This window comes from Ammospiza nelsoni, chromosome 16, assembly GCF_027579445.1.
Source record: "Ammospiza nelsoni isolate bAmmNel1 chromosome 16, bAmmNel1.pri, whole genome shotgun sequence".
Taxonomy (NCBI): Eukaryota; Metazoa; Chordata; class Aves; order Passeriformes; family Passerellidae; genus Ammospiza; species Ammospiza nelsoni.
Window position 1 is genome coordinate 5,245,967 of NC_080648.1, and position 24,924 is coordinate 5,270,890.

Below are 24,924 nucleotides of genomic sequence, written 5' to 3' on the forward strand. Positions count from 1 at the left end.
TGTGCAGTAAAATATATGTTCTTTTTAAAAAAACATATAAATAAAAATTGTAAAATTTATTGTTTTATATGTAAAATAAATGTTTTTTTAAAAAATAGTATTTAAATTGCCTTTGTGCTGCTTTCCACAACTGCACAGGACTCTGGTGTGACTGGAATTTATAGAATTGTGGGACAGTAGAGGCTGGAGGGGACCTTGAGTGATCACTTGGCAATGGTCTGGGGAGCCCTTGCTTAAAGCAGAGCCACCTTACCAGGTCAGGGCTGGTTGCTCAGGGTTTATTTGGTGTCACTTTGAAAACCTCCAAGGACAGGGACTGAGGGCACAGCTCCTGTGGCAGCCTGGGCCCCTGCCTGGCTGTCCTTGGGTGTGAACTGAGTTTTCCTTTTTAAGTTTTAGCCCTGACCTTATGCTTCCCTCTTTCTGCCTCTCTGCAGAAACATCATTTTAATCTTCCCTTATCAAATTAACCCTACACTTCTTATCAAAAGATTTTAAGCTCCCAGAATTTCAGTTAGACTTAAGACAGCTGCTGGTAGAGAAAATTGAAAAATAAGGGTTCTTCTCCTTGTGGGCTGTGTGTGCATGGAATTGCAAGGTGGGGAGTAATTTTTATTCCTGTGTATATTAAACTGAAGGCTTCCTTAAATATTTGTGTAGAATTTTGAGTTTCAAAATTTCCCAATTTTTAGTCAATTGGGACAAGGCTAGGCATAAAACCCCCCAAGCCCCCCAGCTTTTAAGTATTTTAAGATGGCTAGCACTGTTATATGTCTCTATATCCTCCAGCTATGAGAGCACTCTTGTCCACTGTGAGTTTTTCACCTTTGAAATGTAACAGGCAAATTAAACTTTTCCATGTGATTTAGCTTTGATGTTTAGGTTAATTATTTTTTTTTTTTTAGATTTAACCCCGAAGTCCAGTCTATCTTTATTCGATTATTACAAGATTAATGAATTCTAAACCTTTTCTCTGTTTCCAGGCTTCTCAATGCCAACAAGATCAACTGCCTGAGGGTGAACACGTTCCAAGGTCTGCATAATCTCAAACTGTTATCTCTTTATGACAACAAACTGCAGACCATCAGCAAGGGGCTCTTTGCACCTCTGCGATCGATCCAGACTCTGTGAGTATGCAGCCAGAGCACAAATGACAGCTCTCTCCTTCCCCACCAAAATGTTGCCTGTCTTTTCATCTGACGTTTAGACAATTTGGAAGAGACATCCATGTAGCAGCCCCTCCTTTCCTCACTGAGAGACAAGGAGCAAGAAGAAGAAGTGTTGCATCAGTTCAGCGAGGGCAGGATCGACACAGCCTGCCCTTAGTGACAGAAATGTCAGGGCTCTGTGAAGCTCAGGCTGTTTGTTGGGGAGATAATGTGTGCATTTGACTCTGGATGAGATATGAACAGCACTTTCTATTAGGATCATTGCCTAGCAGTTTTTAATGAGCCAATGATTTGGCATCTCTCCTGCCTGGGTCTGAGTCCTGCTGTGCAGTTCGTGACTTCTGTAACCACATTTCAGCTGACATCCCACTTAAGGGGAATGATATGTTGTATTATTTGATCCATTAAGAAAATCCACTAAACTGTTTTGAATTTGGAGGCATTAGAATAGGCACCAGAAGCGAAAATTCAGAAATGATTCAATATTTTGTAGAAGAAGGTCTCATCCTAAAGCTGTGAGTAATAAGATAATAAGGTAAATAGTACTCCTTCAGAGCTGGAGTTGGCAGCCTGATATTCCAGTATTAAAATATCAATGAGTGTGTATATATATATATATATATATATGTATATATATACATACTGCAGTATCTGTGCACACACACCCTATAGTACTGCAATTTTTGTATGTAAATGCACATGTATATATTTTAATACTGGGAATGCATTGGCTGAATTAGTTGTAGAAATGTTTTAAATGATATACAAATGAACTGACAGCAATGATTTCTTGCAGCAGAGTTTCTGTCATGTCCTCAGGCAGCCACAAACATAACCTGAATTTCCAACAGATATTTGGCCAGTATGTATTGCTGCAAACCATTATTGGAATAGTCATGTACAGCACCCCAGCAGCTCCACCATGGTTTCTGCTGCTGCAGCTTGCTGTGTGTGTTCACACACGAGCTGGGGCCACAGAGAGGGTTCTTTCACAGAGGTATGTAAGGTTTGTCAGGTTAATCAACAGGCTTTTGTAATGTTTATAGCCCTAAGGTGTGAACATCTCCCATTGGTTTCCATAGGGTTTTCCTGGTGGCCCTTGCTTAGAATGGCCTTGTTGCTTCACACTGAGACTTTGTCACAAGGTTTTGATTCATTTTCCCATTTTTAATACTCCAAGTGATTGCCATCTACTGTGTTTTTCTAGAGCAGCAAAACCAGCCCCAAATTCTGTCTCTATGTGGTTCTTTGGACATTTCACAGCAGGAATGGCTCTACTGCAAGAGGAATCTTGAGTTTCTTCAGGCCCTTTCTGCTCTGTGGGCTCTCCCTTCCCAGTCCTGAACAGCCACTGCCCTGTTGCATTTTACATGTATTTTGTTCAGTGGCAGTTCATAAATATAACTGCAAACAGAAAAGGAGTTTCTACAAGTGGAAAACAGCAACAGAGGGAGAGAGTTCTTGTCAGGCTATAACTTTATACCTCTGTCCAAACCAAATTGAAACATCTGTCTTTTCTTAACCTGTCTTTGCAGTTATTGGAGAGCTGAGTCCTGCTCCCTTGGAGGTCAGAGGGACTGATGCAAGTTAGCTGAGCTGAGATTAGAGCCTGGCTCTGGGAAAGCCCTGGCAAACTCTTCTGATGCACTGCTCAGCTTTGTCAAGCAAAATAAATCAGAGCAGCGGCAGAAAAACACACTCTCTCTGAGATGCTCCAGCAGATTTCTGTTACCAAAGCCTAAATGCCCAGTTAAAATCAATGCTATGATACCTATTTCAATTTCATAGGGAACAAGTTGAGCAAATTTTGGTGAAGGATAGAGTGCAGTTGTACCTTGCCTAAACATTTCAGTCTTTAAATTAAAACCTTTTGCTTCAGGAAAAAATACATATGAAGGAAGTACTGTTAGAAATTATGAGTATGTGCAAATATTAATTTCACTCTTGTGAAAAGATTCTGGCCCTGCCTTTGCCCAAAGATCCAAGGTGCTGCTTTACTAATTCGTATTTTTGAGCTTGCTGATCAAATATCTTTTCAACCAGGATACAAAATGCCTTTGCCCAAAGATCCAAGGTGCTTTACTAATTCATATTTTTGAGCTTGCTGATCAAATATCTTTTAAACCAGTATACAAAATGATCTTCAGGTAAGGTGCATTTATTTCAAGAGGCAGCCCTTGTCAAGCTCTCAGGAGAAACAGTGGGACCTGCAAGACAGCAGCAGTTCTGTGTCCCTTAAAGGGTTCTTTGCTGTCTTAATTTTTGTTTCTTCTGTGGAGGACTTGCTGCAGATGTGTGTGCTCAAGGAATTCTCCCATTTGGGAGACAGCAGCAAGTCTGTGTCCTTTAAAGGGGGTTTTGCTGTCTTAATTTTTGTTTCCTCTGTGGAGGACTTGCTTAAGGTGTGAGCACTCAAGGAATTCTCCCATTTGGGAGACAAGTCTGTGTCTTTTAAAGAGAGCTTTACTGCCTTAATTTTTGTTTCTTCTGTGGAGGACTTGTTGCAGATATGAGCGCTCACAGAATTCTCCCATTTGGGAGACAGTGGTAGGTCTGTGTCCCTCAAAGGGGGCTTTGCTATCTTAATTTTTGTTTCCTCTGCAAGGAGGACTTGCTGAAGATGTGAGAGCTCACAGAATTCTTCCAATTGGTAGACAGGTCTGTGTCCTTTAAAGGGGGCTTTGCTATCTTAATTTTTGTTTCCTCTATGGAGGATTTGCTGCAGAAGGGAGCACTCACAGATTTCTCCCATTTGGTAGACAGGTCTGTGTCCCTTAAAGAGGGCTTTGCTATCTTAATTTTTGTTTCCTCTGTGGAGGACTTGCTGAAAGTGTGAGGGCTCATGGAATTCTCCCATTTGAGGGACAGGTCTGTGTCCCTTAAAGGGAGCTTTGCTGTCTTAATTTTTGTTTCTTCTGTGGAGGACTTGCTGCAGATGAAATCTCCCATTCATGTGTGGCCCTATGCAGCTTCTGCCAGGCCTGGGGTGGTTTCTTTTTCCAGGAGCCAATTCAATTACTCCACTCTTCAGCTTCGGTGGAGAAAAAAAAACAAAAAACAAAAAACAAAAAAAAAAAAAGAGAACCCCAATGCAGGAGCAGGGTGTCACAGGTCAGTGGTGATTAAACATGCCATCCTTCTCGCAGCCATTTAGCTCAGAACCCATTTGTGTGCGACTGCCATCTGAAGTGGCTGGCTGATTACCTGCAGGACAATCCCATCGAGACGAGCGGCGCGCGCTGCAGCAATCCCCGTCGCCTTGCCAACAAACGCATCAGCCAGATCAAGAGCAAGAAGTTCCGCTGCTCAGGTAATAATTCATTTATCCGGGCTCTGCTGCGCTCCCCGCGCGGGGAGGAGTGGGCCCAGAGAGCCCGCTAATCCAATCTGCCCCACAGCGTTTGCTCTAATGGATATCAGCGAGCGGCTTTGGAAATTGAATTTGGGCAAATTCGGTTAGTTCGACAGAAAGGCAATTACCTTATGGATTAAAAAAAAAAAAAAAAAAAGGAAAAGAAAAGAATAAAAAAGGAGTCTATAGCTGTCTTCTCCTAAAAAACAAAAAAAAGATAAAAGCTTGTGACGTATATTCATAAAAAGATACTAAATTATTAAATATTTAAGCAAAACAATGAAAATATATATGAATTCATGTGGGAAATGTTATATTTTGACAGGGTTGTCAGTTGTATGCAAGCAGAGCTCTTACTGACCTAATGAGAGCTGAGCTCAAGTTTAGTTCCCACACCTGAAAGGCTGAGAACAGTACAAGAACAGTATGAGAGGTTTTTGTACAAGTGGCAATGAGCATTTCTGAGCTGGGATGGGAGTGAATCTGGGATGAGGGAAGGGCATTGATGCACGTGCTTTCATACATTCATTTTCCTTACATCCATAAGTAACACTCACTAACTACAGTAAAATTGCCATCAAATTTGGTAAGATTTTTGGTTTCAGCAAGCTTTGACTCAAAAGGTGCATGAAAATTTAGGAAAAGTTTTTGTGTTTTAAATGGAATAGAAAAATGTTTCCACATGAAATTAACTTCCAAAATAACATAAACAGCTTTTTCTTAATCCTATCTGTTCTTTATTTATGGTTCAGCTGTAAGTAAAAGGATATTTCTTGTCTTACACAGCTCAACTAAGCAATGACGGCTTCTTCATGTGTTTTTCCTACTGGTTATATTGGTTATATCTATTTTGGATTACTGCATTTTTGTGTACTGTAAAGACAAGCAGGTTTCAGTAAGCAAATCTATTAGTGTGTACTGAGGAGAAAAATGACTGTTATTGATGGAGTACCTTGCGGTGTTTTCTATGAAAATTACTATGATTTTTCTTTTTTTTCCTCTGAAAAGCAACATGATTAATTGTGTTCCTGGTGGTACAAGATGAATGGCTCTAGATGGGGATGCAGCATGAAGCTGAGTGGCAGCAGCCCAAAACAAGCCGTTGTGCTTTGTGCATCACTGTGAGCAACATGCCAAGCTAAACCTTCCCTTTATGGGGGAGAGAAAATAAAGATAACTTCATTTGCAGTCAGCTTCTCTTGGGCAGGCTTGTTAAGGTCTTCAATCCCTTGTGACTGAAGCCACAACATTTATAATCAGGCCTGAAATTATGACATATTTTATCTAGGTTTTTGGATTGTGTCCATCATAGTAACAATGTAATTAGCCAGTAATATTCATATTTAAATAAACTGGAAATGAAAATGCATAAATATAACTTAGGCAGGAAAGCCTGCAGAAACAGATCTGTATAAACCTGTACCCAATTTGCCATTATTATTTTCTTCTGCTTTTATTAATGGGCTAGAGGAATTAATGTTATGTGTGTGCATGCATGCTTTGAACAAAGGTACAGGAGATTGGAGAAGGCAAACACCAGCTGACACCATTTAGGAGAGGTCATAGCTAAGAAGTGCAGAACTCAGTGCCTGGTGATGCTGAGAATAATATTTTGTGTGAGTTCTTATCGTGGGGGTCCTTTCCTTGAGGCATTAGGCTGTTTTTCCCTGGGTCTCCAGCTCTACATCTATATCAAAACCACATGGAAGAAGCATAAACCTGACTTATGAAGGAGGAGAGCAGGGATTGAGCAGCTTCAGAACAAAGATTTCAGCTGCATGAAAACTAATGCTGTTCAAAAGCTCAGTAGAGAAGAGATCTTTGCCTGTAGAGTTTCCAGATGGTGATGAGATGCATTGAACTCGACTTGCTGTCTGCTCACATGAGACAGGGAACATCTAATGGTTTAGAAAATCTTAGCTTGTAAATCAATCCAGGGAACAGACATCCTTGGCACCTGCTCTGCTCAACTTGTCCCTTTGAATCATGGCTGCTCCAGGCTTGGCATTTAGCAGGAATTTTCCATGTTTTCATTTTGAGGAATGTGTTTCATCCCAGGATCTAACCCAGCACGTCTCTCTGCAGAAATGTCCATGAGGTATGAATCTTCTTTTAGAGCATTGGGCAGAGCTTTGTGTCATCCAGGGATGACACAATCCCACTGGGATGGCAAGGCTTAGTAACTTGTCCGTGTCCTCACTGTCTTTGGAATTCTCTGTTCTAGTTTTTACATCTCCTGCTCAGTGTATGAGAAAAAAAAATTTCATTTTAAATTCTTTTGTAAATGTGCATCTCTTTCTCAAAGGGTTCTTTTTTCAGGATCCTTCTATTTTCATGTAGTTTGTGTAATATATCTAGTACATGTCAATGTCAGAAAGTTGTTTTTTTCAAAGGGAAAACACAGGGAATATGAGGGGCTGGTTAAGGAAGAAATTTGAGGGATTTTATCCTCACACAGTCTTTGACATTTGAGAAGAGATGAGCATGCACACAAAGTTTGGGCTCTGTGGAGGCAGAGGTAGTGCTCAGGCAGTGTCAGGATCACACCCAGGAGTAGTTAAGCCTAGGAGAGCTTAATGCTTTGATATCATGGGAAGGACAGTTTGAAAGTCATAAAATTCTGAGGTTGTCCTGAAGTGGTCTGTGTGTCTTCCACATTCCTTTTGACAAGGGCACGTAGTGACAAGAAAAGGGGAATGGCTTTAAACTGTAAGATGGTTGATTTGGATTAGATACTGGGGAGAAATTCTTCCCTGTGAGGGTGGGCAGGCCCTGGCACAGGGTGCCCAGAGCAGCTGTGGCTGCCCCATCCCTGGCAGTGCCCAGGCCAGGCTGGACAGGGCTTGGAGCAGCCTGGGATGGTGGAAGGTGTCCCTGCCATGGCAGGGGTGGGACTGGATGAGCTTTAAGGTCCCTTCCAACCCAAACCATTCCATGATTCTGTGATCATGAAAGGGACTGTCAGAAAGGACCTTTTATGAGAAAAAAAAAGTGTCTGTTCAGTAAATTAAGGGAAGAAAGGGAAGTGCTTTTTCTCTAAGAACAAAAGAGAGGAGTGGTTAGCAGTAACAGGGGAGAAAAGCTGAGGTGTTTGAAGTTTCATCAGTCTGAAGTGGCAGAGGAGCATCAAGAAGGAAATGTCAAGAGGACACAGAAGCAGATGGGCTAAGTAGAACTGTATTTGATAATTAAATGAAACGGTGAAGACACATCTACAAAACTTCCTTCTGCACACTCTTTCCTTCAGTTTTCATTGCAGGTCCCCACCATCCTGTTCAATAGCATCCAGCCTGAACCTTCTTTTCTCAGTTGACCAGTTCTTTCAATTGAGGCACTTTTGCCAGATGCTATTTCCCCACAGAACCCAATGACTCGAGCTTTTACCGATGACAATGGAGCAACATCTGCAAAGGTTATGAGTGGCCATAGGAAGGAGCTTCTGTGCAACAGGTAGATAATGTACATAATTCTTTCTAAAAGGAGAATTGGAAGCATTATAGCATGAAATGAAGGAACAGCAGGGAACAGGACATATTTTTGCCCAGGGCTGTGAGACAGGCAAAGCTTTTGAATATGCCATCAAATATGTTTAAACTTCAGATTGCAATAGATACTATTTTCTCTGATTTTTAGCTTTCCATTTGATGCAGTGCACCACAACAATAACAAATCTCCCCCTTGCCCAACTGTCCCCACAGCTGTACAATCTGAGACTAAAAAATCTGAGATGTTTTCTTGAAAGAGAAATCATAAGTACAGGCTGTGTCTAATTCTCTCTCTCTTCTGTTTAGAAAAGGGAAATACTGTCATTTTTAGTGGCATTAGTGAAATTCTAATGATCATTTTCTTTTTGGCTACATCTGCCCACTCTGACCACCTAAGGATCCAATGGTGCTTGGCAGCCTGAGGTCACTGGAGGCTCCTATTCTTAATATGAAAAAGGGTGGAAAAGATCAGCACAAATATCCTGCCCAGAAGCATTTGATTCAGTTCACTACAGAGCAGTTTTGTTTTCTGGGCTTTAGGAGTAAGGGAAATGAATCCATGAGCAGATTGTGTTGTCTCTGTGGTATCTTATTGTCACTTCAAGACTTGGCAGGTTCCTTGATTGCTGTGTGACACTGTGTATGAAATAGCTTTTGGAAAGAATTGCCTTTGCATTCAGCTGTATATCTATTTCTCCCTGTGATATGTTTGCATTTTTCAGTATATTGTGCATTTCAAAAGCGATGAAAGTTCCACCTGCTGTACTGACACAAACTATCTCTGATAATGATCAAAGCAATGTGTTTCTACAAACATCACATCACAAAAGCTCTTTATCTTCTAATTCTTAGAAATAAGACTTTTATCAAGAAGATTGCTCTTGGAAATACTCTGAAGTGAGCCTGTCTTATTGCTTCCTCCTGCATACATTGTGTCTAACTGCCTTTAATTAGTTCCTTCAGTTCCAGACAGTGCCATACAATCAAAAGGACAGGGGAGAGCAGGAGGAGGAAAACGAACCATCTGCCAGCATTATTCTCTCCTTTCTGGACACTACTTCTTGTTAACCCAACCCAAAGCAAAGGCAGCCTTTTTTGGGTACATTTGGGTCCAAAAATGGCATATTTAGGGCTAGTGTTATTTCTCTCATGTTATTCACAATTATTGCATGGAAACGTAGCTGCTTTTTGTTCACTCATAATTTTTAAGGCATTTGATAAAACCTCTTCTCACTAATTGCAGCTTTTCTCCTAATTCTTTATGCTCTTTATGTTCTTTATGTTCTTTTCCAGTCTCTGTCTTCATACACACTCAACTTCCTCAGGTTACCTGTCTCCTTTGGAACAGACTTGCTGTTTCTTGTAATCACCTCAAATTTCTTCCTCTCTTCTCTGCATTGTTGCACATTTAGAAGCACAGAACTGCCCTGGATGGAGTCAGGGGAGCACAGGCTGCATGTCAGGGCTTTTTGTCTGTGGCCGTTCCCACATTTTGTGTCCCTTGGACTCCTTGGGTTACCCTCTTCTCTGCTCTTAGTGGTGTGTAAACACTATTTCAGATTTTTGAGCTCTCAAACTGGAAGCTGCAGTGGCTTGCTATTCCTCAACCAGTGTTTAAAAGTCATGAAAGGCAGGTGAATTTAGCCCAGATCTTACATAATTTATCTGATTGAAACACTCTGCAGTTGTTCCCATAATTTGCCAATCACTCTGATGACAACTTTGCAAATTCCTTTCATTTTTAATAAGCAAATAGTCATTTACAGACCACGGGCTCATGCTCCTGCCCTCAGTATTTTCTGTTTGATGGCAAGCACAGGTCTCCACCTGCTCCACTGCCTTGTTGCAGTGCTGCAGGGAGATGATTTTTGGGGATGTGATGATCCCCCAGCAGCTCCTGAGCAAGGTCCAAGCCCTGAGAGCCTCTGGGTTTGCTCTGGATGCTCCAGAATTGCTCATATTTGGGGGAAATCTCATCTGAGATGAGCTCAGATGAGAGCTCCAGTACTTTTCTCACCATGGGTTTGCCCTGCTGTGAGGGAAAGGGATAGAAAACACTGGTTATGATTGGAGAAACTGCATTCAGATTTCTCTGTGGTTTGGTTTGGTTTAGTTTGGGGGTTTTTTGTATGTTTTGTATGTTTGTATGTTTTGTATGTTTTGGTTTTATTCAGTTAAATTCTGTGTGTTGAACCCCTTTTTTTCTCCCTAAAAGACACAAAGACTCTCCAGAACTACCTTCAGAAACCCTCTGAATATATCAAAACTGAGGATATGTTTGTGGTGCATAAGAATTATTCTTATCTGAATGGAAGGTTGTTTAACACCAGTAAATCACCTGCAGATTAAATGCTGCACTGAATTTGTAATTAGGAATTTGAATTTTTCATGGCCCACTGAAACTGAGTGTATTTGGGCTTTGGTTTGCATGAATTCTTCCTGAAGCTGAAGTCATTAGAGAACACAATCCAACTGCTATGACTAACAGTAATGGAGCTGGGTTCCCTTGTGCTGTGGGAGTGTTGCTGTTGTTAAATTAATTTAACTGTCCTGGATACTGGTTAAATCCTTCTCTTTTCTGCACATCTTTGACAGCAGTTCAGATCTTTGTGTTAAAGTTTGTGTCAGTTACTCTGAGCCTCCCTTAGCCTGTGCAGAACACAATGGTGGGGGGTTCTGGCTCTGCAGTGGGGGAAAGAATGGAAAGCATTTCACTCAAGGAAGCAAAAGCTTAACATAAACCAGGTGGTTCTGTTTGGCAGGGAGTATGGTTCCTAATAAGAAATTAAATTGACGTGTTTCAGTTAGGAAGTTTATTTTAGGCTCTGCCTCATTTTATTTTTGAGTTGAAGTAGTCTTCAAAAAAGCAAAATACCTGAACAGCTTTGTTACCCACCACCCTTATTTGCAATTACAGTAAAGGCACTGGGAATAGGGAAGATGACTCTTGAGTCACAGATGCATCCACAGGCATCCAAATATCACAGTTATCCTGGATTCCCCATGTAGGCAGAGTGCAGGGCTGTGCAGATTCCTCCCTTGAGATCTGAATTGTCCTCTTAATTAATTGTGATGGTGTTCACAGAGGTCTCAGGATGAAGGAAGAGACCATGTTTCAGAAGGCTGATTTAATATTTTATGATATATATTATATTAAAAGAAAATTATATACTAAGACTATGCTAACAGAATAGAGAAAAGGATTTCATCAGAAGGCTAGCAAGGAGTAGAGAGGAAAATGGAATGGTAATAAAACCTTGTGACTGACCAGAGAGTCCGAGCCAGCTGACTGTGACTGGCCATTAATTAGAAACAACCACACAAGACCACTCACAGATGCACCTGTTGCATTCCACAGCAGCAGATAACCATTGTTTACATTTCATTTCTGAGGCCTGGCAGCTTCTCAGGAGAAAAAATCCTAAGGAAAGGATTTTTCATAAAATGTGTCTGTGACAATTACCCATGTCAGAAAGCTGAGTGATTTATTGCTCTGCTAACCTCAGAAATTACACTGGGACAACGTTTGCTCTCCTCTGACATTGCAATTCCACGTGCTGAGGTTAAGCTGAGCCACACCAGGGGTGCCAAGGCAGCACTTTGTGTGTGTGTGGTGTCACTTGAGTGGGATACAGAAAATAACTGAGGAGGTGCTGCCATGAACAGAGCTCATCAGCTAAAACCAGTGCAAGGGTGTTGGTGCTGCAGCTGGACAGCAAATATTTCATCTGACTGTTCTGAGACTGCTGCTCCCCTGAGGTGGTGCACCCTGATGGGACAGTTAAAACAGGGTCCTGTGTACAAATTCTTTACAAAATGCAGGTTCAGTGACTGATTAACAGAATGTGGATTACAAGAAGTGAATGAACACCAAACCAAACAATGCTGCTTGTGTGTAAAGTATCTGAAGGGAGGGGTTTTCATGGAAGCTGGTACAGAGCTGGAGATGTATTTCACTTTTCAACTTCTTTTTTGCAGACATTTATGCAGGATGATCTTATGTACATCCAAAAGGCTTACGGAATTTATTTAAATGTAATTTATAAAATAGTGTTCTTTCCTGGTATTTCTGCTCTCCTGCATTCTAGGGACATAAATTAGGATTTTGACAGATTTCTTTGTGTGCTGGTACCTCTCATTCATTGCAGTTGATGATTAGTTGAGGCAGTTATTGTAAGTGGTGTTTAATTAGTGCAGCAAAGGAATAGAGACTTGTTCAGAATATTCTCCTGGGGTTTCTCAGGAAGGTGTTTGCAGAGCTCAGACTGCATTTGATTCTAGTAGGACTGAAAGAGTTCATTGACACTGAAATTGCTGAGTTTATTACAGATATCCCACTTAATACTGTAAATCAGTATATAATATAAAAGTCTTTGGAAGATATGAACTGTTACTTGTCATTGTTTAACAGAGTTCTGTGGATTAATTTGTTTGAAGAGCCCAGGCCAGAATTTCTGCTTTATTAAAGCAGTGCAGGAATAAGGATATAGGATTCTACATCCTTCTTCACTGGAGCCATACAAAATTATTGGCAGGAATGCTAGTTATAGATATAATTTCTAAGCAAATGAGGTGTGGATTCCAGGGTTATGCATACTTTGAATTAATCGGGCGAGAAAATTAATGTGGTTTTGTGCCACATTGCATGAGTCACAGAAGAAAATTAATAATCTAATGTTTTTATCAATTCAGAGTCTGGCTAGTTTGGCAGCCTGTGGAGATTGAAGATTTGTGTTAGGTTCCCCTAAAAAACTGCTTCAGTTTATTTCAGTTTATTTCTTAGACTAAAAAATCAAATTGCCTTACTTTCATTGCTGAACCAAACCCTCACTGTGGGGTGGCTAAGTTAACACTGTACTGATTTATTTCCTGAAGTTCCCAAGTAACTCAGAGTTGGCTTTTCTGCACAGCAGAGCTGGGTCATGGCAGAGTGGGGAAGCACAGACCCCTGCTGCATTATCTGTCATCTCTGCTCAAGCACTTGCCTTGTTCTCCATGTAGGTAATGAATAATCTGCCTGGTGCTGACTTTGTTCTTTGGGCAAACCCCTTACTAAGGAAAGTGATTTGTATTTAAAAGCACCAGCACTGACCTTCCCTGGAGTCCAGCAGAACTCTGTGAGCAGTTGCAGAGGACAGACACTCTCTCTCTCATCTGGGAATCCTGTAAGCATTTGAGATGTGACTTTCAAAATCATTGTCCACTGGCACAGCTCTCAGACAGTGGAGTCAGGGAGAGCTTTATTCCAGTGGGAGCAGTCAAGCCCGAACTGAATGTTCTGCTTTATATGTCAGAGTTGCAGGGATGAGTTACAGGAGCAAAGCTGTTGAAATAATTCAGGATGTCGGAAATAGAGAACGCTCAGCTTCCATCAGAGAGTGATGTACAAAACCCAACAAATGTGCTCAGAAACAGAATAACAAAATGCTGTCTGTGTCTGCAGTAGCGCGTGTGTGCTGCTCTGCTGGGAAGCGCAGAGGAAACCAAAATAAGAAGAAAAGAAAAGCAGTGGCAATTGCAGATTGTCAGTGTAAGTGCCACCAGCATGAGGGGCCTCTGGGAGCTGAAATCAGGCTCAAAGGGCACTCGGGGAGCATTTGAGGCCAGAGCTCGGCCATCAGCTCAGAATCTGCTGCTATTAGCATGGGCTGCGGTATTTCTACGGTTACATTTAAATAAATGGAGCAAACCTAAATGGCATTTTTACTGAAAGGAGACACCAGGAGAGAGTAAGTAATAAAAAGCAGTGTGGATTGGGCACTGAGTGTGTGGTGGGAGCTGCAGGTGCTCTCTGAAGGAGCAGTGAGCTCTCCTCTGGTGGTGTTTCTGTCGTGCCAGCTCTGTCTCTGAACTCGCCCGGGCTCTGTTCGTGTTCACTAACCCCAATTGTGCTCCAGGGTGTTCCTGCAGTAGCATAAAGGATGACCTCTTGTATCCAGCACCTTTTTGCATGGGTGCAGTGGAGAGCAGCTCTCCGTGAACCTCCAGCTTGTGCTTCTCCATGCTGCTTCCTCTGACCGCTCCTCTCTCTTTGGCGCTGCCTAACTCTGACTCTGGCTGTCCATGGGGTTTTCCTTTGTGCTTGATCTAACCATGTGGTAGAACAATACAAATGGAACATGGTTCTGTCAAGCACCATGGAAGGCTGCATACTCCCTGCAGCATGGCATGCCTGGATACTTCTGCTGGGGCAGAAGCATCGAAAGGTGAGAGATTCCCTTTCCCTTTCTCCCTCTGGGCACGGTGGAACTGGAGAAGTGTTGCTAACCAGGCTCCCAGGGGGCCACAGAGGTGTTTGCACAGACTTTCCACAGGGCTTGCATGCAGAATAACCATTTCTGAGTAATTAGAATTACTGCATTTCTATGTATTCCTAAGTCATTAATCTGTTTCACTGCTCTCACAATGGAGGAGTCAGGCGTTCTGTTGGTTGATAATGTTCAAGGGTGATTCCAGCCATACCTACAGAGATTAAAAATCACTTTTGTCTCCATACTCTGTGCATAATGTAAGCTGCATCTGTCTGTTTGAGCTGTCCAGTGAATCCTTCTATTTGAGGTACACTTGCCATTTCTGCAGCAAGACGCCTGCCATGCAGTGTAACTTTGGACCTGCTCTTAATGTGCTGGCATTGCATTGTGAACAAATATAATGCAAAAAAAAGCTTCAGAAGAGTCTGCAAAACATTGTTTTCATCTCTTGAAAATGACATGGCTAACATGGCCTGTTTGGGAACACCACTGTCCAATAATTCCAGAGGGCAAAGCTGAGTCAGCAAATCCAAATGGGCCATTTTAGCTTTGACAGCTTTCACGAGATCTTCAAAATACTTCTGCCTAACTCCCCTCCTACACAGAGATAATGACTCCTTTTCATAAAGGACTTTGAGAGTCTCATACAGAAGTTTTCTTACATTGAAATATTTCCTTGTCTTGCAAATTTCTCACATCTCTATTGTGGAACTGTCAAAAGAAGGACATGCAGGATTCTTAGATTTTATCTGTAGTTACTGATAAAAATTAACAGTAGCAATGTGAAATTATTACCAAAAAAATGCACTTCTTTTTTATTCCCTATGAGAATTGTGATCTTGTGGTTGTATGAAGAACTTTTGAGATTCCTGTGTCTTTCATTCAAGTTTTAGACCAACTGATCTCAATGGTCATACTTTTGGTGCCAAATTTGAGGCAGTTGGATAATTTTCTGGGATGAATGTGTCAGGTCACTTTTGAGGCAGCCCGATTTGTAGCAGTACAGATCCTCCAGAACTCCTCTTAAGTTCTTTGGACAAGGCTAAGTTTTAAAAACTGAAATCAGGTTTTCTAAACAATGCTTTATAAGAAGTGTAGAACAAAAATATATTTCTCTCTGTTGCCTGATTCTCCATGTGGGTATCAGAAGGGCACATAGAATGTTTGAGCACTTGGAAATGTGATGTTTCTTTATCTCAGTGCTGCTGTTCTGTAGAATGCCATGGTGTGTTTGTTTTATGATAAGAAGAAATCACAGTACCGGATAGTAGTGTCACATTGGTTGTGAAATAATAAGAATGTTATCAGAGTAAGTAACAAATCAAATAACTACAACTGCCCTCAGTTACACACAGGCCTTGCTGTTGCCTTGGCTACTTGTTTTACAGCAAGCTTTAATTCTTCCTCATTTGGGGAATTGCTAGAGACTCCTGGGTCATGTTCTGTCCCGCATCTCTTCTCTGTGCTTTCCATGGATGATTTTACAGTGCACAAGGAGTATTCCATGCCTGTGGGGTGAGCTGTGCTTCCTGAGTCCTGTTGTGTTCTCTCAGAGCCTGGCAGTCAGCAGGAATGGATATGTGTGTGTGCTTAAACAGCTCTGCAAGCAGATGGCTGCATTTCACATTGCTATCCCAGATGGGAATATCTTAATAGAGCAGCCACCTGTCCAAGTGATCTCGAGGCTCAGGTCAAACAGTAAATTTTATCTTGTTTTTGGCAGGTGATTCCTGCTGTCTCTCAGGCTAAGAGATGGCTGAGTACTTGCTGAGCACATACAGGCTGTTGATTCCTTTTGACTCCGTGATTACCCAAGTAACTCTTGTTTAAACTCAAAAAGAAAAATGAAAAAAAAAAAAAAAAAAAAAAGAGAGAAAGAGAGAGAAGGAACAAAAAGTGTGGAGGTGATGTCTGCTCCCTTCCTCTCCTGCTGAGCTGAGCCTTTCCCCTCTTTCAGTTGTGGTACAGATGCCCAGGCAGCATCAACCTCTGAGAGCTGCTGCAGTGTGGAAGGTTGTGTGCCAAGTCAAAGTGTGATAAAATTCTTTATTTGTTCAGCCAGAAAGCTTGAGAGAGGACCAAACATTTCTTTTTCGCCCTCCAATGTTATACACTGCTTTTTCTCCTTCATATAGAATTCCACTCTCCCATCCCCTTTTCCCCATGGGAAGGTGAATCTTGTATCCCTCAGTAGACTAAAAAATTTACTTAATAAATGTCTACCCTATGAAACTTTACGTTGTTTGTGATTATTTTTTCAACAAACACTTTTACTAGGAAACTTAGTAGTGCTTCAACAAGGTTGAAGTTGGAGATTTCCAACTTTCTGATCACTGATTGTTGGTGGGTTATTCAATGTGTACTGTAATTGTAGCAATTTTAATAAACTCTGGTTCTGATAACTGTTTGTCTTTGATATTGTTTCCAAGGAATCAGAAACAACCAAACATTTTGACTACCCAGCTTGGAATGTCTAGGACTGGAAATAAAATGTTAGATTTTTTTTAAAAGGATAAGTGTTTAAATGATAATGGTGTGGAGAAACTCTTAGACTGTATTTTTATAATGCTTTAAAATGCCCACTGGTCCTAATGCTTTAAGTGCTGTGCTGTCAGGAAAGTTGCACTTTACATGTATAATTTATAATAAGCCCAAAAACCAGCAAAGAATTTAGCACCACTGAAGTACCAAGGTACAAATCTGTATGTCAGTGTTCTCATAATCCAACTTGGAATTACAAAACTAAACCAAAGTGTGGCTGTGGGATCAGAGTGTTAGATTGCCTCTAGAATTGCTTTTTTTCACTGCATCACCCTGTGGAGATAATGCATAACATAAATTAAAATAATAGTGGATTTAGGAAATGTCATTTTTCTCTCAGAAAATAGTGCATGGTCATAAACTGGGCAGTGGTGTATTTGTCAGTCAGGAAGGGGGAGCAGGTGATGAATGTCATCAAGGCTCCATAAGCAAATTTCAGGTTAGGTTTAAGTTTTTGTTGATGTTTTTGGGTTCTTAAAACATTTGTTCAGCTCCTCTCTCTGAGAAAGTCTTGTAATTGACTTTTAAAAATTTGGAAACCTAGAAAAATGCTTCTTGGTGATTACAATCCCTGGGCCTTGCACAGGGCTCCTGCAATGGTTCTGGTGCTTCCATTATGAAATATGAAGTGAATGGGCAGGAATTGCATGGTGGGGGGTTGGCAGCGCTTTGCTCACACACACATTTATTAATCCTCCTGGTTCCTTGAAGCACTGAGATCGAGTTTCCAACCTGCTGCTATTAAACGAGAAAAACCAAACCTGAAAAGGACAGATTATTTCTGAGCCTAATTGGAAAAGCATTTCATTAGAATGGGTCAAAAACCCAGTCAAAGAGGTCTGGCAATCACTGTGTAATGGTACATCAGGGAGTGCTTCTCACTAAGTATGCTCTACCCATTCCTTAATTAAAATGAAAATTATTTAAACTGCTATTACTTTCCTTTGCTGTTTGTTTAACATAGTTAATAAAGATATCTAATTGTTGGAAAGTTGACAAGGTCGTCTAATAAAAGATTGGTCTGAAAAACAGCTCTAATAGCTGAGGTCTGTACATTTGGGATTTTCAAATGATATCTTCAAAAGTCTTTTGTAATTTGAATTCTTTCATGAGATGCCTTTTCCTTGTTGCTGGACTAAATTCCAGATGGGAAAAAACTGACTTTGCTGGAAAATACCTTAACAGGTAGGCTTGTTAGACAAGGAATTATTCTGTTAAGGGGAGAGTGAAAAACCAGGGACAAGCCTTGGGAGTAATTTTAAAAATTGCTGAGCACAAGTCCTTGGCAAGTATTAGAAGTGTTTGCAGGAGCTGGGGGATGACAGGAGGCAATGCTGAGGGTGGATTCCATGGTCACTGCTGTTCTCAACAACTGTTTGCTGGAATATATTTCCCGTTTATTGCAGGCTCAGAGGATTACAGAAGTAAATTCACTGGGAAGTGCTTCATGGACCTGGTGTGTCCCGAGAAGTGTCGCTGTGAGGGGACAGTGGTGGACTGCTCCAACCAGAAACTCACCCGGCTGCCCACGCACCTCCCTGAGTACACCACCGACCTGTGAGTGTGCCTCTGACAGGGCCCTGCAGCTGCACTTGTTGGCTTTTCTGATTTTTAAAGGCTGCAAAAGCAACTCAGATTGTTAAAGGCACCTTCTAGTTTTATCCCGGTGTGAAAATGGGAAGGCAAATTTTATTTCAGAGTTGCACCATCACTCTCATTTTTCTAGCACCAGCCCTGTGTCCTCCTCCAATGCTGGCCAAGCCCAAGCTTTGTCCTTCCTGTCCAGTCTACTCTGGAGTCCTCTGCCTTTGCACCATTTAAGAAATGGTTTTACCCATTTGAGTGAACCTGTGATTGGGGGCTCATTGCATCTCAGCATGGCCTGCTACTTGGGTGGAGCAGGTCTTACTAAATTAATGTAACTTCAAGACATTTGAGTACGAGAAAACATTTTTATTGCTTAGCAACTGAAGATTCTGGTTCTTTTCTTGCATTGGTAGCCCATTAAAACAGAATTTTCTTTTTTTGAGTTAGTGTTGTATTTATTGTGCTTATTCTATTTAAAACCTCATTAAAATTATTGATCTGAAGTTAAGAAAAAATATGAGAGACATCCAGAAACACGGCAGAGACTCTGCATAGCAAAATGGAGCTATGTTCAATCAGAGAACGAATTTTACATCCCAAGCCTGCCAAGACAGTGGCCTTCACATTCATTTTGAAGATCAGCAGAGTTTTATAGGAAAGCAGCTGAAATCAGAGCCCTTCTGGTTGCATGGCCCCATCTCCAGTTGCGTGCCTGGTGTAGCAGAGTGCACCACAGAGGTTCAGTCACGCACAGGGGGTTTGTGTGCAACGGATTAGCTCAATAATTCCTTTTCCCATGCACTGGGAGATGAAGGGGCTCTGACACTGTCCTTTGGCATTACACTCTTTAGGGCATCCTAAGCTTTCACTGTAGATACTCCTCTATGTCCCTTTTCCTTCAAAGCTAAGCTCTGTTACCTGTAGGAGTCTGGGGGAGATGGCAGGGAGAGCCTTGCTTCACAAAGGTCATGGATCTCTGTATGGCAGCCCTGAATGTCACAGGGATGTATCCACAGACATCTGGAAAGCATTAAATACCTCTCTGTTTGTTCCTCTCAGGCGTCTCAATGACAATGATATTTCTGTTTTGGAAGCTGTTGGACTCTTCAAGAAATTGCCCAACCTCAGGAAAATGTAAGTCTGAGTTGGAAGCCTTGGACTGGGAGGAAGGAGAGAGGGATGAGTTTTTGTATTTATGTACTGCAGTAGTAGAAATCACTTTTTTAATGTGAGTTTAACAAAACTGAAGGAGTTCCCTGTTGGATGGACAGGCACAGTTAAACCACACTGACAGATGAAGACCCCTAGGCTGACATTTCAGTGGGTTTTTAAGGCTACGTGTCTTAGTCTTTCACTCAGAGACTGACAGGAATTCTGTCCCAGAGTTTATTCCACTGTATGCTCATTGTTGGAGCTGATTATGACATTTAGCATTTTGGTTTTGTCTCTCAAATGTATTGTGTGCCTCCAGCTGTGGTGGGGTTGTTTCAGATAGTCAAAGGAAAATAATATTATGAGATATGGACAATGGCAGCTTCTGGTGATCATTATTGGTTTAGAGAGGAGAAAAAATTAGCAAACATATAGATCAGTCATTCAAATGTAGCTGTATAATTCTGCTGACAGTCCTGGCACAGTGCATTGTATATATTTAATTAAAGCAGTGTTTTGGAAAGAGAATAATATGTCAGATACCTGCTGATAGTCTTCAAAATGAATCCTTCTGAAGTTATTTAAAGTTGTAACCCTATGGACCCATTGCTAATGTCTCATTTAACTGTTTACTTTTAGTAAGGTTTTATTGTCTGGATCAAGCTTATTTAGGGAACCCAACCAACCCAGGCAATTTGTTGTGCATTTGTTTCACGTGGTTTCTGCCATCTGGAGCTTCCTGGCCATTTGAGTCCCTGTGAGATCTCAGGGGCTTTGGAGGCACCTGCAGTGGGATTCTGTTTAATTCTGCAAGAGTTTTAGATGCAGCACTGCAGCCTGGGGTGGGGCTGTATTTGTGTAAGCACAGCCCATCAGGCTTGGGGAACTAATCACAAACATTTGCCTCATGTTTTATGAATGATCAATAATTTGTAGCTACAGTGCACTCAGAAAATGATGTTGACATTGTTAAGTGCTCTGTTCCCTGTGTAAGTAGATAGTAAACAGGAATGAAAAATGCATGCTATGTAAGTGTATACACAAACTGGAAAGCATCTGTCCTCATCAAACCTTCAGGATTTATGTTTAGAAAATTGGAATAATTTGTTTTTATTTAAATCTTACAGTAGGGAAGTACAGTGCTGTCCCTCCTGTCCTCATCGATCACTCAGAGGGAGGGATGCCTCGACAGGGGCTGTATTTTGGGAATAAATCCAGCGTGAAATGTGAGGGTATTTTTGGGAGTTTATTTCCTGTGAAACCAAAGATTTCTTTATCTGTCCTTGGTAGCTGCTGAGATCAGAGGTGTGCAGGAGCAGGTCAAACTCATGGCAAAAGGAAACTGCACCCTACAAAGGGTCTCTTGCTGGGTTTTACTGGCAGCCTCCAAGCAGAGGCTCCTTAGGAAATCTTTGTAGCTGAGCTCATTTCTTTTGTTCTGCCTGATGCTCTAAAGAAGTTTCTCCATTTTAATTAAAGGGATTTTCTGAAAACAGTGGTTTTTCATATGAGGACAGCAACATTTCAACCACAACTTTACTCAGTGGCCTGATCCCTAAAAAGCCAGATTAGACATCTTTTCATGTTTCTTCCATTTTGTGAAAAAAGGGGTTACAAGGAAGAAACAAGCAAACAAACCCCCAAGTTATTATTTGGCCTTTACCAGGCCAAACCCCTCTGCTAATGAAAGGCCCCTCTCCACCCAGCAAGAAGGGAAATGTGGGCAGTGCCTCAGATGGGATTGGTGCTGAGTCAGAGAGGAACAGCATTGATCCAATCCCCAGTTTTTAGTGTGTATAAGGGACAAGAAACCTAACTATTATTTGATTGACATTGCTGACTCTGTCTCATCATATATTCCTTGTCTGCTTGAGTGTTAAAGGCAAACAGCAGATGGAGGAATCTGTCTGGAAATTGAATTGCTTCCTAGGCTTAAGAAAACAGCTCAGAGCTTTGCAGTGGCAGGGCATTAGCCTAAATAATATCATATAATATCATTTTTTTCCTTTATTTTTTCTCTGAAATACTATTTTTTTCTGAAATGAATCTGAATATCTGTAATATGGATATCTGAAGGGTATTTGAATGCTTGCCCTTTGATTGTCTTTCACTTGAGTTTAGGAGTAGTGACAGATCCATGCCAAGGAACTTGGAAAATAAACTTCATTTCAGAGAGCCACAGTTCCACTGTGGTTGTGAAGCTCCAGCAGAATTCCAGACAGAGTCAAAATGATGGGGCAAAAAAGGGAAGTATCAGACCACCTTTGCAACATGTGGTAGCACCAACCCCACCTCTAATATGTAATTAGCAGTTGTGTAATTTGTCTGCAAATAGCCCTCCTAAGCTGAACCTTATTGTATGATGTGTCAGCCTAGGGTTTAATACATTTTAATGCAAAACAAAATTGAATTCTTGATATAAAAATGTAAAGGTCAGAGATACATAATGCAATGTGATGCCACATTTTACTTAGAAATTAAATACCAAAGATTACCCTACTGGTTTTTAAAAGGTTAACATATTTGAATGTGCCTTTAAAAAACTAATCAACTTCAATAATTAGCTGCAAAATCCCATATACACAGTGTGGTTTTCACAACCTAAATTTAAATTTTCTTTATGTTTAATGCTTTTTACAGTAGAATGACAAGATTGGTGTAGATTCTTCTAGACAGGTCTAATCCAGTCCAGAAGTAATTCACTGGGTTCTCCAGTGACCTCTGTTTTGTTTTCATTGTGTTTTTACTGTGTGGCTTTACCTGATCTTGCCTGTGCGAAAGCTGAAGGCTCTGAAAGTCCCATCCCCATCCCACCAGCTTCAGGCTCCAAGGACTGTGCTGCTGATATTTTGCAGTGGTTGGCAAAGAGCACTTTGGATCTGCCTGGAGTGCAGGAGAAATACAAGGATGCATCTCTGAGCTCTTTAGGAGTGGGAGCAGCTCCAGCACTTGGATTTTTGGGGGTGTCCTAAAAGGGCTCCAGGAGCTGCTGCCCTCCAGCCATGGGAGCTGGAAGCTGCTGCCTTTGACAGGGAATTATGCTTCCAATGCAGAAACAACAGGGAATTATCTTGCAATGTTTCCAGGGAGATCTTCCCACTCAGCACATCAAGGTCTCATGTCAGGTAGGGAGAAGGGAGACATCCCCATTCACAGAAGTGAAGTTCTGACTTCTGTGGAAGCCAGCAGTTCCTTTCTTGCAGCAGCCACCAAATTCAGCATGAATCAAGCACTGGGAGCCCCACCACTCCCTGGCAATGCCTCAGCTGTTAATTAGAGAAAATCCCAATGCACTGTACTTCCCTACTGTAAGATTTCAATAAAAACAAATTTTTCCAATTTTCAGAACATAAATCCTGAAGGTTTGATGAGGACAGATGCTTTCCAATTTGTGTATACTCTTACATAGTATGCATTTTTCACTCCTGTTTACTATCTACTTACACAGGGAACAGAGCACTTAACAAAAAATCCCCAGTGCCTGGGGACTCCCATGGCAGTGGGAGCCTGGAGGGTCTCCTGGCCATGACAGGTTCAATGTCCAATGTCCAATGTCCAAAACCCCCTGGAGGGTCTCCTGGCCATGACAGGTTCAATGTCCAATGTCCAAAACCCCCTGGAGGGTCTCCTGGCCATGACAGGTTCAATGTCCAATGTCCAAAACCCCCTGGAGGGTCTCCTGGCCATGACAGGTTCAATGTCCAATGTCCAAAACCCCCTGGAGGGTCTCCTGGCCATGACAGGTTCAATGTCCAAAACCCCCTGGGTATCTGGCTCAGGGAGCGCAGAGAGACCCTGAAAGACTTGCTGAAATGGGATGCTGACCCACAGGCAGAGGCTGGAGCCCCCAGATGCCATCTCTAGAGCTTGCCCACTGCCCTGTGCCTACAGGAAATCATTCCCACTGTTTCTGCAGGGGAAAAAAAATTCAGCCATGAGCTCACATTCAAAAATAGAGAGATGAACTGCCATACTTCATGCACTGCTGGGGAGAAAGGGGACTGACCTCTTCTCTTGAGAACAAGAGTAATGAAAAATGTTTACCTCAAAACCTGAAAGGGTCATCTAACAGTTCATTCAGTTAAGCCTTGCCAAAGTTACAAAGTGAACATATAATATGGTTTTTATTATAAGAAATGTCAGGCTGGCTTGCCAATAGCTGGTACTGCCAACCCACCTCCAGCATGTAATTGCCTTTGGAGGCTTAATTTGGCTGTAAGTATTCCTGCTAGATTGAACTGTATGGAGTGTCAGACCAGGATCTGAACATTTTACATGAGAAATAAAATTGAATCATGATAAAGTCTGTGGACTAGAAGTCAGCTTCAAACCCAGGCTATCAGGTTTCTGGGGGAGGCAGAAGTAGTTTGTGCCCTTGGAAACAGCTGTTACCTGTTGTTCCTTCCCCTAAGCATGAATTTTGCCATGGCAAATGAGGCTGCAGTCATTTGTTACACAGAAACAGACTTTATTTTCTGGAAATGGGGTTGAGGAGTGTGTTGTGCTTTGTGCCATTTGGGCTCAGTGTGGTTTTTACAGCAAGGCCATCAGTCTGCTGTGCTGGATGAGTGCAGGGGTGGCGCTGGGTGCAATTCACTGTCTGTGTGCAGTATTTAAGGCTGTCAGTGCAATTTTACCTTGGTACTACTAGAAGATAATTTCAAAAACATAACACCCCCAACTCTAATACTCAATACACTATTTATTGTAGGGGTCTAGCTCCGTAGACTTAGGACTGTAGAAGGGGTGAAATACAGTGTTTTTCATCTAGCACTTTGCCCACAAAATACACAAGCAAAGAGCCAAAATGCAGCTCCTGAGCTGCTCACACCACCAAACCCAGCCAGACTATTGTAAAACCCTCTCAGCATCCTCCAGAGGAATGCTGCAGCTCTGGGCTTTTCCTCCTCATATGTGTTTAAAGATTCCAAGCACATCTCCAGAAGATAGAGATATTCTAGGGAAACCCCACTCAGAACAGGCTGGGTTTGTGATAAAACTGCAGAGTTGGAGGTGAGACCAAGCAGATCCCTTGTGGCTGCAGATCTCTCTCAGGGGTTTTCCAGATTAAAAGGTGAATCAGTAACTCAGCGCTTGGGAACTGCATTGCTGACATTGCCCCAGCAGGTACAGCAGGGTGAATGCTTCTGTAAATTCTGAACAGAATCCAGCTTGCTCTTGCAGTTATGAGATCAACAGAAATAATATTATTATAAACTTCAGCCCTGAAGTGAATAAAAAGTGACTGAAAAGTGAGCTGTGTGAACAATGTCACCTTGATAGCTTCTTGATCTCTTCATTTCCTATTCACAGCCCCCCATAAAGCAGACCCAGGCTTGCTGAAAATTTATTTTGACCTCTTGCCCAAAATAAAATCTGGAAATAGG

The 24,924-nt window shown here is 41.7% G+C and overlaps 1 protein-coding gene across 2 annotated transcripts in view; it reads left to right on the plus strand.

The window, feature by feature from the left end:
- Positions 1–24,924, plus strand: part of SLIT3 (slit guidance ligand 3) — a 487,770-nt gene that overhangs the window by 350,102 nt on the left and 112,744 nt on the right. For both annotated transcript variants that reach the window (XM_059483464.1, XM_059483463.1), the window contains 4 exons: positions 984–1,127; positions 4,316–4,479; positions 18,205–18,355; positions 19,445–19,519. In XM_059483464.1, coding sequence (XP_059339447.1) covers positions 984–1,127; positions 4,316–4,479; positions 18,205–18,355; positions 19,445–19,519 — 534 coding nt within the window. The remainder of the gene's footprint in view (positions 1–983; positions 1,128–4,315; positions 4,480–18,204; positions 18,356–19,444; positions 19,520–24,924) is intronic.